This window comes from Suncus etruscus, chromosome 7, assembly GCF_024139225.1.
Source record: "Suncus etruscus isolate mSunEtr1 chromosome 7, mSunEtr1.pri.cur, whole genome shotgun sequence".
Classification (NCBI taxonomy): domain Eukaryota; kingdom Metazoa; phylum Chordata; class Mammalia; order Eulipotyphla; family Soricidae; genus Suncus; species Suncus etruscus.
In genome coordinates, this window is record NC_064854.1 from 118797777 (window position 1) to 118815431 (window position 17655).

Consider the following 17655-nt stretch of genomic DNA (forward strand, 5'->3'; position numbering starts at 1 on the left):
AAAGGCCATTGATTTTTGTGTGTTAATTTTGTAACCTGCCACATTGCTATATGAGATTATTATTTCTAGAAGCTTTTTGGTAGAGTCTTTAGGGGTTTCTAAATAGAGTTTCATGTCATCTGCAAACAGGGAGAGCTTGACTTCTTCCTTTCCTATCTGAATTCCCTTGATATCTTTTTCTTTTTTTTTTCTTTTTTTTTTTTTTTGGTTTTTTTTGGGCCACACCCGGTAACGCTCAGGGGTTACTCCTGGCTATGTGCTCAGAAGTTGCTCCTGGCTTGGGGGACCATATGGGACACCGGGGGATCGAACCGCGGTCTGTCCAAGGCTAGCGCAGGCAAGGCAGGCACCTTACCTTTAGCGCCACCGCCTGGCCCCTGATATCTTTTTCTTGACTGATCGCTATAGCAGGGACTTCCAGTGCTATGTTGAATAGGAGTGGTGAGAGAGGACAGCCTTGCCTTGTGCCAGAATTTAGAGGGAAGGCTTTTAGTTTTTCTCCATTGAGGATATTTGCCTCTGGCTTGTGGTAGATGGCCTTAACTATATTGAAAAAGGTTCCTTCCAGTCTCATCTTGCTGAGAGTTTTGATCAAGAATGGGTGTTGGACCTTATCAAATGCTTTCTCTGCGTCTATTGATATGATCGTGTGATTTTTATTTTTTTTATTGTTGATGTGTATTATGTTGATATATTTATGGATGTTAAACCATCCTTGCATTCCTGGGATGAAACCTACTTGATCGTAGTGGATGATCTTCTTAATGAGGCATTGAATCCTATTTGCCAGGATTTTGTTGAGGATCTTTGCATCTGTATTCATCACTGATATTGGTCTGTAATTTTCTTTTTTTGTAGCATCTCTGTCTGGTTTAGGTATCAAGGTGATGTTGGCTTCATAAAAGCTATTTGGAAGTGTTCCTGTTTTTTCGATTTCATGAAAGAGTCTTGCCAGGATTGGTAGTAGTTCCTCTTGAAAGGTTTGAAAGAATTCATTAGTGAATCCATCTGGGCCTGGGCTTTTGTTTTTGGGCAGACATTTGATTACTGTCTTAATTTCCTCAATAGATATGCTACATCCTCTTCATTCAACCATGGAAGATTATAAGAGTCCAAGAATTTATCCATTTCTTCCAGGTTCTCATTTTTAGTGACATAGAGTTTCTCAAAGTAGTTTCTGGTTACCCTTTGAATCTCTGCCATATCAGTAGTGATCTCTCCTTTTTCATTCCTAATACGAGTTATCAAATTTCTCTCTCTTTCTTTGTGACACAGCCATGCTCCTCTGGCTCCTCCCTCTCTGGGTGTATCAACTCACCTCTAGGGAAGGCTCCAGGGAAGGCTAGCCATGTGCAGATGAAGCCACACACTGGATGAAATCAGGTTCTAGGGAAGGCTAGCCATGCGCAGATGAAGCCACACACAGGATGAAATCAGGCCAAGAATGTAGCACAGCACAGGAGACAGTCAGAGATAGGTGCTGGCATCTGAGTTCCAGCAGAGTTCAGCGGCTTCCTCCTTTCCGGGCGTATTGACTCACCTCCAGGGAAGGCTTACTCTTTGATTCTACATGTGGTTTAAGGATGCATGCATGCACATTTCATGTAGTAATGTATGTCTACAACTTTGAATATTTTTTAAGATCTCCTTTTAAAAAGATATCTTAGTATTCTGCATGTATTTTTCTGTCAAGCTTTTAAAGATTTATCCTGTTTACAAGAGTTAGTTCATCCATTCTAAACGCTGAGTAATGATTCGGATGCTATTTATTTATTCGTTTTTTTCATGGAGCGAATTTCTGTTTGTTTTGCATCTTTTGGTCCGATGAACATCCTTGCACCTGACTTGCCAGCTGTGGATGTAGCATTGTTGGGCCATAGCCCATTCACACCATCAGCATTGATCTCTCTAGCCAAGGTGCTGGTATTGATTTATCCCCTTGCCAGGAATGAATGGCATTTCTTATTGTCCTCCATTCTTGACAGCACTTATTAACATTAGGCTTTTTTATACTTTGCTGATTTGGCTTATTTGGCACATAGGAAATGACATCTGAGTTTGTTTTAAATTGACATTTTTGTGATTCACGTTTTTGTGTTTAAGTTTTCTCTTTTATTACCTAGCTCACATTATTTTTCAAGTTTATCTGAGGTAGATTATCTTTTTCCTATTGCTATAGGCTAGATTTTGATTAGTCTAGATCGTTGATTCCTTGTTTGTTAAATGCAATATAAATTGGGATTGTTGTTGTTTATGTTTGGGCCACACCCAGCAGTGCTCAGGGCTTATTCCTGGTTCCACACTCAGGAATTACTCCTGCTTGGTGTTTGGGGGACCATCTAGGATGGTGGGGATCAAACCTCATCTGCTGCATGCAAGGCAAGTGCCCTACCTGCTATACTATTGCTCTGGCCTTCCTACTCGGTTTGTTTCAACCTTTCTGCACCTGGCCAGACCACAGCTAGTGATTTGGGTTTGAGGACCAGTGAGCATGACTCAGGAAGTTGAAGGTTGCTCTTACCGTGCAAGTATTTACTTGGAGAGCAGCTAGTAAAACATTTACAAAAAAAAGATGAGACAAAAGTGCAAGATAGTTTTTGGGCTCTCTGTGGTTGCTTAGTTCATGGGGGTGTTCCTGAAGTTGTCTTGGGGAAGGCTTATAACATCATACACAGTTGACTATACCATGGGTCCACCCAGCCTAGATGTGGACTTTTCAGGAACAGAGATGTGTAGTTGGGGTGATGAGTTGATCAGGAATTGAAACTTGGCTGGAGCAATTGTACAGAGCAGATAGGGTGCTTGCCTTACATGTGCCCTCTCGGATTCAATCCTTGACATCCTATGTGGCCCCTGAGTCCTGAGCATAGCAGGTATGTCTCAGAAACCAAACAAATGAAAAAAAAGGAATAGGAGCTTGAGTTAAAGGTCTTGCTGAGCTATCCTACCTTCCTCAAGATTGGTAGCAAGCTCCATGAAAACGCTCATTGAGAAACCCCTGTCTTGATGATGCAGTATTGCAGGGAAATCCGCTGACAGCAGCCATGATGAGGTCATCTGAGGTTTAGATGTTTTCGTGTAGGTCGCTGGAAGTCAAGATGAGATGATTTTTTTTTCAGGACTCTGAAAAGGCTGCCTTTTCTTAAATGTGTGCTCATTGCCTGATGACGCACGCACTGAAGGCTGAGCACTATATGCTGACTTGGTTGTTGTCTTCCATTAGACTTGCAGATTGTTGGAAAAATAGTGATCCTGCCCTCACCTCTGCCGGCCTCCCCAGCAGATTCAAGGCCAGGAGCACAGTGATGCAAACAACTCTCTGCCCAGTTTGTCTTCCTGAATTGGGCTTGCACTCATTGGCAGCCTCGGGCTGAAAGCCACAGGCACTGCCTGAGTAGAGCTTTTTTTTTTTTTTTTTTTTTTTTTTTTTTTTTTTTTTTTTTTTTTTGGTTTTTGGGCCACACCCGTTTGACGCTCAGGGGTTACTCCTGGCTATGTGCTCAGAAATCGCCCCTGGCTTGGGGGGACCATATGGGACGCCGGGGGATCGAACCACGGTCCGTTCCTTGGTAGCGCTTACAAGGCAGACACCTTATCTCCAGCGCCACCTTCCCGGCCCCATGAGTAGAGCTTTTTGCTGGGGTCTTTTTGCCATTCCCTGCAGAGGAGGAAGGAGATGTTGAGATTCGTTGTCTGGCAGCTGCAAATCCTAATGTAATTACTCAAAAATATCACAGAGCGAGGGAAGAGCTTAGCAGGTGAACAGTAGTAGATGTCTCATCAATTTTCAGCTTTGCCACTCAGTCAGCAAGTGTTTATGAAGTGCCCAGAGAGAGCGCCTCGCATAGCATTTGGTTTTTAGATGTGCAAATCTCTGCAGCATCTCAGTTGAGAGTCTATTTCCAGGGCTTATCCTCCCTGATGTATTTGGAAGCAGGAAACGAGTTGCAGGGCTAGTATCTGGGTTGGCAACTGGTGGGTGGACTGGCTGCCCAGTCCCTCCACTGAGAGGTGTCCAGCTCTGGGAACCAGGTGCAGCCAAAGTTTGAATTTTTCAGTCCGATGTATTTGCTTGATTCTGATCCCCAGTCGGTAATAATAGTGGTTTATTGCAAATGCCAAATAGAATTCAAGGAGATGTTTCTTGGAAATAAAAAGCATTGAATCTTCATCAGAGAAACGACAACCTTCTACACTCAGGGATTCCATGGGCCTCTTCTGCAGTAATACTTGTGCTGTATCTCCAGGGAAGGCAGAGGACCTGCTTCTTCAGCTTCCCACTTTTCGACCTCCATTGTTGTGTTTTGTGGGGGGTTTGGGGGGCCACACACAGTGATGCTTATGACTTACTCCTGGCTCAGCAGCTGAGGATTCGTATGTTGTTGCAGTAAATGAGCCTGGTTTAGCTGTGTGTAAGTCAAGTGCCTTTTCCTCTGTCCTGTCTCTCTGACCCCCTCCAGAGTCTTAACTCTACTTGGACTTACTACCTCTCTTAGAAGAATGATGCCTTCGCTTTAAAGTTTTTTTAACTTTCTTTTAAAAATTATTTTAACATTCTATATGGCATTTCATAGTCCTTTCATTTAAAAATACAAAGTACACCCCAGATGAGGCTGCCCATCCATTCTCAGACCACACCTGGTCCTTATGGGATGTGGTCCCTGGTAGCTTTTGGTATCATTCCTGCAAAGCCCCCCCCCCTTGCTATTTTTGGCACTGTACTCTCTCCTGAGCACTGTGCCATTCCTTTTCCTGGTCTATGTATGCTCCAATCTGCCTCTGTTGTTCCCTAAAAGAGAATGAGCCATACTCTGTGTCTGTCTCAACCACTGGCTGCTCCTCCATACCAGGCCTAGTTTTTTGGCTTGCTTGGATCTGACTTGCCAAGGCTGAACACCTGGATTCAGCCTTCACCGGCTACTTGGTGGTGATCCCCTTGCAGCATTCTTAAGCAGGCCCCCGTAGGTTTCCTCCAGTCTGTTCCCTGCTTGCCTTTACATGATGAACAGGCAGACACTTGCATTCATGTTTTCGCAAGCTAGCATTAGTTGGTGTTTGACTGATTGAGACAACCAAGAACCCTTGACTTGAAGATTGGGGAGTCTGGAGGAAAGGAGAAGCAGAGAAATGAAAATTTCTTTTTCTCACCGCCCTGGTTACTTCCCTTTATTGACCTCATTCCAGCAGGGCAAATCCATCTGTTAAACTTCTACAATTGATCTCAGTCTTTGGAAATTTTTCCGTTTTGTTTTGAACCATACCTGTACTCATTCCTGCTGTATTCAGGGGACCATATAGGATGCTGGGAATAGAACCCAAGTTAGCAGCATGCAAAGCAAGCACCCTACCCACTGTACTATCACCCCAGCTCCAGCCTTTGGACTTTTTTTTTTTTTTTTTTTTTGGTTTTTGGGCCACACCCAGTAACGCTCAGGGGTTACTCCTGGCTATGTGCTAAGAAGTTGCTCCTGGCTTGGGGGACCATATGGGACACCGGGGATCGAACCGCAGTCCGTCCAAGGCTAGCGCAGGCAAGGCAGGCACCTTACCTTTAGCGCCACCGCCCGGCCCCCAGCCTTTGGACTTTTAACTCAGCTTCTCCCTGTATTGCTTTAGAGGGATTGCCTTAGTCTTCTGCTGAATTTCTGGGTTGTTTTTCTTACTTCTTGACTTCTCGTTGAATTCTAAATGCTAGAAGAAGTGGTAGAAATAGTGTTGTTTGTTGTTGTTGTTCATTTTTTTTTACATTCTGGAAGTTTGATATATGGATCTACAAGTTAAATTTACTAGTGCTTTCCCTATGTAAATAATCTTTACAAATAGGTGTCATATCCAGGGGTGAAAGGGGGCCTGGGATCAATCCTGGATAATGATCATCCTGGGAGTATGGGCTTGAAGGTTTGGTGCTCTGGTCCAGCAGTACCCGGGGCCCCTCAGGTTTATACCTAGCAATGCTCTGGAGTCCTATGGTGTCAGGGATCAAACTCAGGGCCTTGCACATTCTAGGAATGTGCTCTGTCACTTACTTGTATTTTCTGCCTGACCCTAGATATTTTCCTTGATTCCCTTGAAGTGAAAGCAAGTCCATCTAAGTGGAGGTTGACTTTGAGATAATAGGTCCCTGAACCCTAACATAACACCTTAAAAAATAGAAACAATGATGAGTTGACTACTTGTACATCTGATTCGGCTTACAGTTTTGTGGTACTCTGGCAGGAGAAAGTGAAATTATGGTGCTGGACAGGAAAGTATTACACTTTTAGAAGCAAAACTGAGAGTAGAGAATTCTTTTAGTGAAAGCTTTGTATAATGTTGGCCATAGAGCCAACACATAGACCAGACTGTGGGCATGGTACTTAACGTGAAGGTGTCTGAGCTGCACCATACATGAGAGACCAAAAGGTAGGGGTACATCCTGATTCCATGTCACTGGACCAGGCGCAAGAGACCAATTTTTGTATTTGGGAATCCTGCTGCAGACTTCCCCTATGTTGTGTAGTGGTGGGACCCATTCTCCTTTTGTAGAAGTATGACTGGCAGGAATGTTGGTTCCAGTGATCTGTCTCATGGTGGAAAGAACTAACCTTACTATAAGATGCAAAAATTTCTTCCCACTGTCTACGTTCTAAGACAGAATTTTTTTTCTTGGTAGGGGATAAAAGAGAGTGCTTTTGGACCATATCTAGAGGTGCTCAGGGGCTATCCCTGGCTCTGGGCTCAGGAGTGACCCTTACTCATGGGACTGTATGTCGTATGGGGGAATTCAACTAAAATTAGTGGGATTAAGACAGCACCTAAACCATTACAAGTCTTTGGCCCATGACCTTTTTCTTCCCTTTGTAAATTTTAATAAGAACATGAAATATTAAGAAGCTTCAAGAGTTCCCTAACTTAATTTTCATAGACAGCTTGGGTAACATGCGAGTTAAGAATATCTTTTCATGTTCATTTCATCTGAAGACGAAAATAGACATGAATAAGTATATTATGTAAATTCAGGCTAGTTTTTTTTTTTTTCAACTATGGCTGTATTGACTTTATTTAAAAATATGGATGGTACTTAACAGAATGTTAATAGGCAGAAACATTGAACCGGTGCCATTTTGGCAGTTCCCACAAAGGAACCAAATGGTAATTAAGTTTTCCTGCAACAGTTATACAACAGTTTCATTCCTCTGCCAATGGAGCTGCCCTGGGGGACTTTGAGCGCAGCTGGAAGCTTTGTGAACTCTATAACCCAGCGGAGAGCCTCGATGTTGGGTTTATTTTAGCTCTTAGAAATTAAAAAGGAAAAAGAATGGGGTGGGTGGAACATAACAATATTAGGGAATGGCTTTGATATTGATGAATTAAACAACACTCTGGAGAAAACTGTATTTTAAAGGGATAATCCTGTTCTAGTCATGATTCTTAGCTAACCAGGGACCAGAAATTCAGTTCACAGCAGTTTTAGGGGAAAAGATTTTATCTGTTTTTGGCAATCCTGGTGTAATTCACAGAATGAAAGGGAAGGCCAGAAGCAGGTCCAAAGAGAATCGATCGGGTCCAGGTTCTTGAAGAGCTCCGGTGACCTCTGCTTCTGCTCCCCTGCATAGTTCAGGTTTACTTTCTCAGAGATTGCTCTGGGGTCAGTTGGGGTCTAAAAGATGGAGGATGTGGTGGGGAAGGTGAAAGATTTTGGTCCAGCCACAGTAAGCATTAGGAGAAGAAACCTCTTGTCTGAAAGGTCAGTTGATCAGATCAGGCAGGATCCTAAAATGACCCTTATACGTGTACTTAGGGAATGGTAGGATTTTTGTCTCACAGGGGTCCTAACTGGTAGTACTTAGGGCTAGGTGGAGGAGGTCTCCATTCCCAGGGCTGATGGGAATGGGAGCCATGAAACTCACAGGAGTGAACTCAAGATCTCATGTATGTAAACCATGTGTTCTACCATTTAAGCCACGTCCCCAGATCCAGAATTAAAAAATAAAGACATATCTATTAATGTATGACCTATCTGCACGTGAATGCAAACACTTAAGCATGTATATATGTTGAGTGGAGAGATAGTACAGTGTCATGGCTGCCTGTTCTCTCAGCTCCGGCAAGGACAGTTGGGCTTCTTTAACTGATGTGAGTGAAGCAGGAACAAAGTATGGGCAATTTACTGAAAAGGGTTTCACATAGCCAATTGGTTCTTGAGTCTTATGGTCTATTTGGTATGAACTTCCAGTATCTGGCACCAGCCTGCTGAAGAAACTTGTCATAGGTAACTCAACCTTAGGAATGGAGGTGAATGAGGACATGGATGAGGTCAGGCTCTCTCTTGTAATGGGATAACCATCTTAATAAATGTGACCACAGCCTTGGTCTGGGCTTTTGATGAAGGACACAGGTGGCATGTGCTGTTGTGAGAAGCTAAAGAGCTGCAAAAACAGTGTAGCAGAAGCCTCATAGCCTGATCCCAAGGAAATGGAGGGACTCAGGTCTGAAAGCAAATGCTGACACAGAAAATAATTTATACCGGGGCCGGGCGGTGGCGCTGGAGGCAAGGTAAGCCTTACCTGCGCTAGCCTAGGAGACGGACCGCGGTTCGATCCCCCGGCGTCCCATATGGTCCCCCAAGCCAGGAGCGACTTCTGAGCGCATAGCCAGGAGTAACCCCTGAGCGTCACCGGGTGTGGCCCAAAAACCAAAAAAAAAAAAAAAAAAGAAAATAATTTATACCACAGTTAAGGGGGATAAAATAGGTTCAGGAACTTCCACATGCAAGCCTTCCACTCCTAAGAAACAAATAGCTCAATCGTGGAAAACCAGAACTGCAAGCGGTTTTTCCCTGAGACCCAGAATCTGTTTTAGGAAGTGCCAGACCACACTATGAGGTGGAGAACAAGTACCTGATTAAGGCTCCAGACCAAAGGACGCTTCCATCCAAAGGGGCGTCTGGCCAAAGAGTATATCCTGAATAGGATGGAAAACGGTTAACCCAACAGCAAAGAACATTTTGGGGGAGGGGTCCTAAATTGTGCCACACCATACTGGGTGTACCAATGGCATCGTGATACCCCACACAATTCAAGGTGGTTCAAGATGGACGCTCACACTTACAATTGGTAGTTGAGACACAGGTTGGGTGCCTCTGGGGCTACTTCCAAGAAATGGCAGGTTTGGGGTTGTGAACTTGTCGTTCACATCACAGTTTTATGGAGCGTTTTTTGGTTTGTTTGTTTTGGGCATTGTCTAGCTCTGAGTCAAAAAGAACCAAAGCGTGGCCTTGTTTAGAAACAGCATTTTTGTTCTTGAGATAATTACTCCATCCAACTGCTCAAGCCCAGTTGCTGATTACTAAGCTACTAAGCTACTGGTAGGTGAATGATGTCAAGGCTGGTACTCCCAATGAGAGGGCCAGGCCTGTCTTTTTATTGTGCACCAGGAGGGCCTGGAAGGACAGTTGAGGCCAGCATGGGACACTGAACTGTGTAGATAACCCTGAGGCAGAGATGATCACCTGTGCAAGTTGTACTTGTGTGCAACCTAGAGACAGAAAGAGAATACTCTAGGTGCCCAATGGGAGGGATCAAGGAAGATAACAATAAACCACTTTTTGTGGGGCCAGAGAGAGATAGTGCAGAGGTTAAGGTGCTTTCCTTGCATGTAACCAACCCTAGAGAATGTTTGTTTGTTTGTTTGTTTTGGGCCACATTCAGCAGTGAACAGGAATTATTTCTGGATCTGCACTCAGGAATTACTCCTGGTGGTGCTTGGGGGACCAAATGGGATTCTGGGATCAAATCTGGGTCAGCCATATGCAAGGCAAGTACCCTACCCACTGTGCTATCTCTCTCCAATCCCTAGGGTTTTTTTTTTTTTATTATTATTTGTTTGTTTTGGGATGTGTGTGTATTTAATTAGGATTTTTGCTTTGTTTTTGAGTCATGTCCTTGTCCAGGTCCAGGGCTTACTTGTGGCTTTGTATTCAGGGGTCACTCTTGGCTGGGCTGGGGGACCATATAAGGTGCCAGGGATTGAACTCAGGTCAGCCAAGTGCAAGACAAGCACCCTGCACACTGTACTATTGCTCTGGCCTCTTCCTGGCTCTTTTTTATATTGACCCAGTGAATATTTACAAGTATCAAATGAAGCTGGGACTCAGTGGGTAAGAAGCTATGTCTAGAGCCCTTACACTAAGAAATACTTAGTGGTTTCCAATTAGTTTTTTTTTGGGGGGGGGCACACCCGTTTGACGCTCAGGGGTTACTCCTGGCTATGCGCTCAGAAATTGCCCCTGGCTTGGGGGGACCATATGGGACGCCAGGGGATCGAACCGCTGTCCAACCTACGCTAGCACTTGCAAGGCAGACACCTTACCTCTAGCACCACCTTCCCGGCCCCCCAGTTAGTATTTTTTAACTAGAATATTTTAGAAATTTTTGTATACAAATTGGTCAGAGATATTTGCTGTATCCAGTCTCACACCTTGTTTTATGAAATACCTTCTTCTGTAGCCTTTTTTTTCCTGCTGGGTTTTTGTGTTTTTTTTCTGATTAGTTTCCCTAGATCTGACTGTCTTACACGTTACCCTGCTAGCCCTAGGGAAGGAGGGGTGGGCAGCAGGAAAAAGGGTGAGTGGTTGCTTTCCTTCTGAAAGGAAAGAGGGAGAAAGAGCAGCATGTCTGGGGCCCCAGTATACACTGTGAGCTAAGCAGGGCCCTGAGAGGTATGCGCCCAGGTTGTGTGTGCCTGCTGCAGGTAATTCTATGGGAAAGGGAGAGACCTGGGCCATGGGGCGAGTTGAGATCCACCAGTTTTAGATTGGTACAGCAAGCATCTCTATAGCCATTAGCAGTTAAATGTGTCCAGTGCATTGCTGCCCAGCAGTTTCCTGTCATGCTGGGATGATTTTGTTTTCTTTCTCTGATTCAGTAGCTCCCAGCCATTTGAAAGATGGCTAGTGAGACCAAGGAATGGATTTTCATTTTATTTCATTGTCATTAATTTGCTTAAATTTATATATGTGTTTCTCACTATCAGAAAATAGAATTCTCCTATTCTGGTTCTATTTGGTACGCTATTCTGGTTTGAGAATGTTCAAGACATTTTCCATGTAAATCGATAGTGATGATTGTTTTCCCAGACCTCCAGATAACTTATCATACACAAATAGGAACTTTCTACTTTGAGAGAGTAGTGTTTTGCATGTTGAAAACACATATAGCTAGAAGCTACTAGATTGGACAGCTTTGTTCCCAAACTGAAAAAATTCTATCATAAATCGTCCAATCCAGGACGGATGGTGGTTTGAATCCTGGCATCCCATATGAACCCCTGAGCGCTGCCAGGTGTGACCCTCCCAAATAAGCATTTTAGATGCACATTTTATTCATTAATTTATTTGGGGGAGCACATACAGCATCATGCAGGACCTACTTTTTCTGTCTTCAGGGGAGCATATATAGTGTCAAGTATTCTAACTGGGATCAACCATGTTCAAACAAACTCCTATCTCTTCAACTCCCTATAGAAACACTTCTTAAAAATATATTTTCTGATTTTAATGTGCCCATGCAAAAGAAACAGCATCATAGGATACTATTGGGACCTAAGGGGAAGATAATAACAAACCAAACAATCCCTAACCTGGCTCTATCAAAAAGCACAAAACTTCCAGGGTACTATCTATACTATCTTCTAAAAATTCTTACTAGTAAATCTAAAGGGGGAAAGCTGTAACTGCATAATGAAATACACCATAGAGAATATACATGTTGAAGAGATACACTTAAGAAGTATACAGAGAAGGTATACATATCCCCTAAGTCTTTTTAAGATAGTCTGTGGAGAGGATATATGCCAGATCACAACTTCAGTCAGCAATGCTGTCTTGTGGAGTCTGAATAAGCAGCTCACAGCAGTCACAGATCAGAAAACGTCTTAGAGCTGAGGATCTTTCAAAAGCCGAAACCAGTTGCGAGTAACAGCCTACGGTGAAAGGAAGTGGTAAAAAAAAAAGTGACCACTGAGAACACATCAGTAATAGCACCTGCCTTCTTCTCTGAGGATGATTCGCACTTCAATGACTCAAGTGACTCTGACAGCAGCAGCAACCAGAGCAATGACATGGAGCAGGAGACCTTCATGCACAATGAGCCTCTGGAGGGGACTATGAGCAGTTCATATGCCAGTGGTGCCACCCAAGCCCCAGTCTCTATGCAGTAGGTGGTCCACAGCAAGTTCAGCGGGGCAGATTTATATTGATCCTTCAAACTCACACTGGGCGACACCATAAACTGTGGCAGTGGTAGCATCATCTACTTGCTGGGAGAAAGAAATGGCAATATACAAGAAAGAAGGGCTATATAAGTAAACATTACATATAATATAGGTGGACATTAAACATAGTGGTAGCCAGCACACACGCACACACACGCACACGCACACACACACACACACACACACACACACACACACTCACACACTTAGAGAATAAAGGATTGATCCATAGATCGCATTAGGAAAATTGACCCAGGTAGAACTGGTCAAAGCACTTCAAAATATAAAGTGGACATGTCAGGTATAAACATTTCTAGTTTCTTGGAGTAATTGACATTGATGGATGGGAACTTTGCTGAAAAAAAGGATTCATGGTTTAAAACATACATAGAATGATGAAAGAAATGCACAGAATCCAGAGTCTTTAAATATAAGGGGGCCCGGAGAGATAGCACAGCGGCATTTGCCTTGCAAGCAGCTGATCCAGGACTAAAGGTGGTTGGTTCGAATCCCGGTGTCCCATATGGTCCCCCGTGCCTGCCAGGAGCTATTTCTGAGCAGCCAGTCAGGAGTAATCCCTGAGCACCGCCGGGTGTGGCCCCCCCACAAAAAATATAAGAATCTGATACCAACAATAGCTAAAGTGTGAAAAAGTTTCACCGGACCTTGAGAATGACTCGAGTTGGACGGACTGGTATGCCTGGAACCCAGAGTCGGTCTTATGCCAATAAACTTCTGTGGTGAGGCCTTTTTGTAATCAGGTCAACGATTTTTTTTCCATTTTCCCCATTTTCTGGACCTATGCAAACAACGGCAATTGCCACTGTCACACCTTTACTATGTTTTTTTACTCTTACCCTTTAAGGAAAAAAAAATACAACTTACTGAACTTAAAAACAAATAACTGTAGTAGAATGCCTGTCTCGAATACAGGCAGGGGATGGGAAGGGGGGAGGGAGTAATGTTACACTGGTGAAGGGGATTGTTCTGGTTGTGACTGTAACCCAAATATGATCATGTTACTTAAATAAAAAATATATAAAAAAACATGCATAGAAAATTCTTAAAACAATCACAATATGCAAGGCTAGAATACTATGTAATAAGGTTATGAGCACTATCAAAAGTGTCTATGGGATTCAGAATCTCTGAGGAGAAACATTAGATCATACAAGCAGATATAATCAAATAGAAAATGAATGATTTAAAATATTTGTTAAGACATCATATTGAGCACTGTATTAGGAGTTCAATGGAACTATTACTGTAATGTGAAACTAGGACATCCAAACTATATCTTCACGAATTACTGTTAACAAAAGCATTACAAGGTTTTTTATAAGCATTATAGAATAGAAATTAATACAGTAAAGCATGTTAATAGTGAGCACTGTAGTGAGAGACCTCATTCTGCAGTTGTTTTTCTGTTTGTAAAAACATTAGAACATTGGGGCTGGAGCGGTGGTGCAAGCTGTAAGACATCTGCCTTATGTGTGCTACTTGGGATGGACTGTGATTCGATCCCCCGGCTTCCCATATAGTCTTCCAAGCCAGGAGCGATTTCTGAGCGCATAGCCATGAGCAACCCCTGAGCATCACTGGTGTGGCCAAAAAATCAAACAAACAAGCAAACAAAAAAAGACATTAGAACATTATTATAGATACTCTAAAGAGCATTCAGTTAGACACCTCTAATTTAAATAGCTGTCTCTGTTGCAGCAGATCTCTTTGAAATATAAAAAAGTATAAAAAAGAAGATAAGCTGCTGCAGATTTTACCGACAAATTGGCAATTTCTGGAACTTCTTGATCATCAAGTTTAGACCAATATTTTCTTGCTGTATTTTTACAATAGGCTGTGCAGTGACCCTTTTCCATTTCACCATAGTGGTTCAAAACAAAGAATAAACTGTGTTCTCCATGGTTGTTCTTAAGAGTCCATTATGTACTGTGGTAAGTCAAGGTTTTCTAAAGGAAACCCCACATAGGTCTGTAGTTTTATTCTTTTTTGAAATGTATTAAGAGCACAGGTGGTAATTTCCAATTTTCTGTCTTTTTTAAGGAATTCTGCTGTGTGTCACAGTGGCTGCAATAAACTCTATTATTTCCTTTCAGTTCTTCTTTAAAAAACACTTTAAGGCAGCCTTGCAATATGGATTTATCAATCGTTGGCTGAGTCCCTATTCCAGACACCATCTTTGAAGGAAGCTTCAGGCTCCAAAACTAGGACCTGTAGAGATGGGAGTCTGGAAGCAAACACTGATGTAGGAAATAATTGACACAGCGAAAGGGGTCAAGAACAGGTTCAGGAATTCCAACACTCAAGCCAGGAATTCCAACACATAGCCTTCTACTCCTAAGAAGGAAACCAGCTTAATGGAGGAAGACTGGAGAATGAATGCTCTACATGCCTGTTTTTATTTTTGTTTTGGGGCCATACCCAGTGGTGCTCAGGGATTACTCCTGTCTGTGTACTCAAGAATCAATTCTGGTAGCATTCAGGGAACCACATGAGATGCTGGGGATGGAACTGGGTTGACTTTGTGCAAGGCAAGCACATATACATACATATCTTTTTTTTTGTATATATATATTTTTTTTAATTGAAAAAAAACTTCTACAGGGTCCAGTGTGATGGTACAGTGGATAGTATGTTTGCCATGCATGTGGTCTACCCAGGTTTGGTCCTTGGCATCACAAATGGTCCCATGAGCCTACTAGGAGTGATTCCTGAGCACAGAGCTAGGAGTAATCCCTGAGCACCACTGAGTGTGACCCTAAAACAAAATAGAACAAAAGCTTCTATGTGATTTCAGAAAAACATTTTGGGTGTATTTTCAACAATGCAGATAAGAAGAAGGGAAAAAAAGTCAAAACAATCGGGGCCGGAGAGATAGCATGGAGATAAAGAGTTTGCCTTGCATGCAGAAGGTCGGTGGTTCGAATCCGGCATCCCATATGGTCCCCTGAGCCTGCCAGGAGCGACTTCTGAGCATAGAGCCAGGAGTAACCCCTGTGTGACCCAAAACCAAAAAAAAAAAAAAATCAAAACACCTACTCACAGCTTTTCTTGATATCTTGGGTATATAACCTTCTAGATTTTCTTTTTCTTTTTCTTTTTCTTTTTGGTTTTTTTGGGTCACACCCGGCAGTGCTCAGGGGTTACTCCTGGCACTATGCCCAGAAATCGCTCCTGGCAGGCTCGGGGGACCATATGGGAAGCCAGGATTCGAATCAATGACCTTCTGCATGAAAGGCAAATGCCTTACCTCCGTGCTATCTCTCCGGCCCCCAACCTTCTAGATTTTCTGTGCTATGACTTAGGTAGCCAGCTGGTTTTCCAAAGCATAGTTTAAAATCATTCAGAAAGGAATAAGTCAGCATTGCTTAGGAGATGTAAACTTACACATTGCTTAGGAGAATATACTGAAGGAGGACTGGCACATTGCTATGGCTGATGGCTTTCTTTTGGTTTCTAGGTTATCAACCCCATGGGATGGGATGCTTTTGGGCTGCCTGCTGAAAATGCTGCCATTGAGAGAGATCTTCATCCAGAAAGTTGGACACAAAGGTAAGTATTTACAGTCATATGTAAACATTGCCCACAGAAGCCTTTAAAAATTTTTTTACCAGGGTCTGGAATGGTGGCGCAAGCAGAAGGGTGTTTGCCTTGCACGCACTAACCTAGGATGGAGCGTGGTTCAATCCCCCAGCATCCCATATGGTCCCTCAAGCCAGGAACAGTTTCTGAGCGCATAGCCCTGAGCATCACCAGATGTGGCCCAAAAAATATGCAAAAAAAAAAAATTTACATGTACACAAGAAATAGAAAGCAGAATAAACAAAGCAAGCAGTGTCAAGCAATGGACAAGGTATGGACAAGCTTTATATTGGAATTTGTCTCTTAGCACTCTTGTCTTTTGTTGGTTTGTTTGTTTTGGGTTTTGGGCCATACCTGGTGCTACTCAGGACTTATTCCTGGCTCTGCCATTCCTCTAAGGTAAAAACCTTACTACTTCACTCCAGCCCTCCATATTCCCTATTCTTATCTAAGAAATCACAAAGAAGTCTTTGGTTTAAGTGTTCATTTTGATCCTTGTGATATTCTTTCTCAGAATATATTTTATTAAGGAGGACAGAGGAGGAAAGAGGGCTGCAGCTGTTAAGTGGATGTACTTCTCATTTTCTTGACACAGTGTGAGTTCTTTTCTACTCATGATTTTCTGTGAAAATACCATTCCTTTTTGGCTTTCACTATTCTGAGATCAGTGGAATTTCAACCTTCAGTGCAGAAATACATGGCTAATTTATGCTGAGCCTGGATTTTTCAAGGGGGACAGATACTCTTTGAACTCTTTGAACCCTACCTCAGGCTTCTACATGCAATTGGCAAACAGTGTGGGGTTTCTCCCTGGGTAGTGTTGGGAACCTCTTCCAGAACCCAGGAGAATATGCTTTGTCTCTCACTGCCTCGGTACCTTTCACAAAGATCTGGGTCTTGCCTTTCTGGAGCCTGTTTCCAGAGTCATTCACTTCCCTTAGCTTTATCTTACCTTAATAATGTCAAAAACAAGCATTGTACCAGCTGCTTGTGTGTGTGTGTGTGTGTGTGTGAGAGAGAGAGAGAGAGAGAGAGAGAGAGAGAGAGAGAGAGAGAGAGAGAGAGAGAGAGAGAGAGAGAGAGAGAGAAAGGTCAGAAAATTCAAATAAAATGGAACAAATATGCATAGATTTGATGTTAGCTAGTGTTCAGAAATTGGCAGATTAATTATAGCTAATGGCCTTTCTTGATTTTTATCAAGTTTTATTAGAACCCAGTCATATCCATTGTTTACATTCTTTACCTATGACTGCTTTCATAATAGAATGGTAGAGTTGAGAGTTTATGACAGAAACCATATAGCTCACTAATAGAAGTAGATTTGCCATCTAGTCTTTTACAGGAAGTTTGCCAAATCATCCATTAAAGCCAAGCCATTAAGAAGATGGCCCCTGAATTAGGCCTCTTGCTACAAAGCTCGCCTTTCCCTCTTGCTAATTAGTCACCTAGACCAGATGACTTAATGGTTCCTTGCTTCAGTTTAGTCATCTGTAAAAGAGGCTGTAAAAGGCCTCTAAAAAGGCCTTTAAAAAACCCTCTCTGGTAGAGTGCCTGCTACAAGCCTGAGGCCTTGAGAATGGGGGGTACCATATTTTTCGCCCTAAAAGATGTACCTGACCATAAGATGCACATAGTTTTTAGATGCTCTCCTTCCCTACACTCAGGCTGAGCTCCACTCAGCTCCACTGAGCTCCAAGCAGCATCCACTCCATAAGATGCACTTTTGTGGGGATTCAGGGAGTGAGAAAATGCCTCTTATAGTACAAAAAATATGGTAGGTCCTCAGACCTGCCCATATGCCAT

At 42.9% G+C, this 17655-nt stretch overlaps 1 protein-coding gene across 1 annotated transcript in view; it reads left to right on the forward strand.

Annotated features, from left to right (window-relative positions):
- LARS2 (leucyl-tRNA synthetase 2, mitochondrial) overlaps positions 1–17655 on the forward strand; it is a 169423-nt gene that overhangs the window by 19207 nt on the left and 132561 nt on the right. The window contains exon 4 of the mRNA XM_049777333.1: positions 15731–15822. Within this exon, the coding sequence (XP_049633290.1) occupies positions 15731–15822 (92 nt within the window). The remainder of the gene's footprint in view (positions 1–15730; positions 15823–17655) is intronic.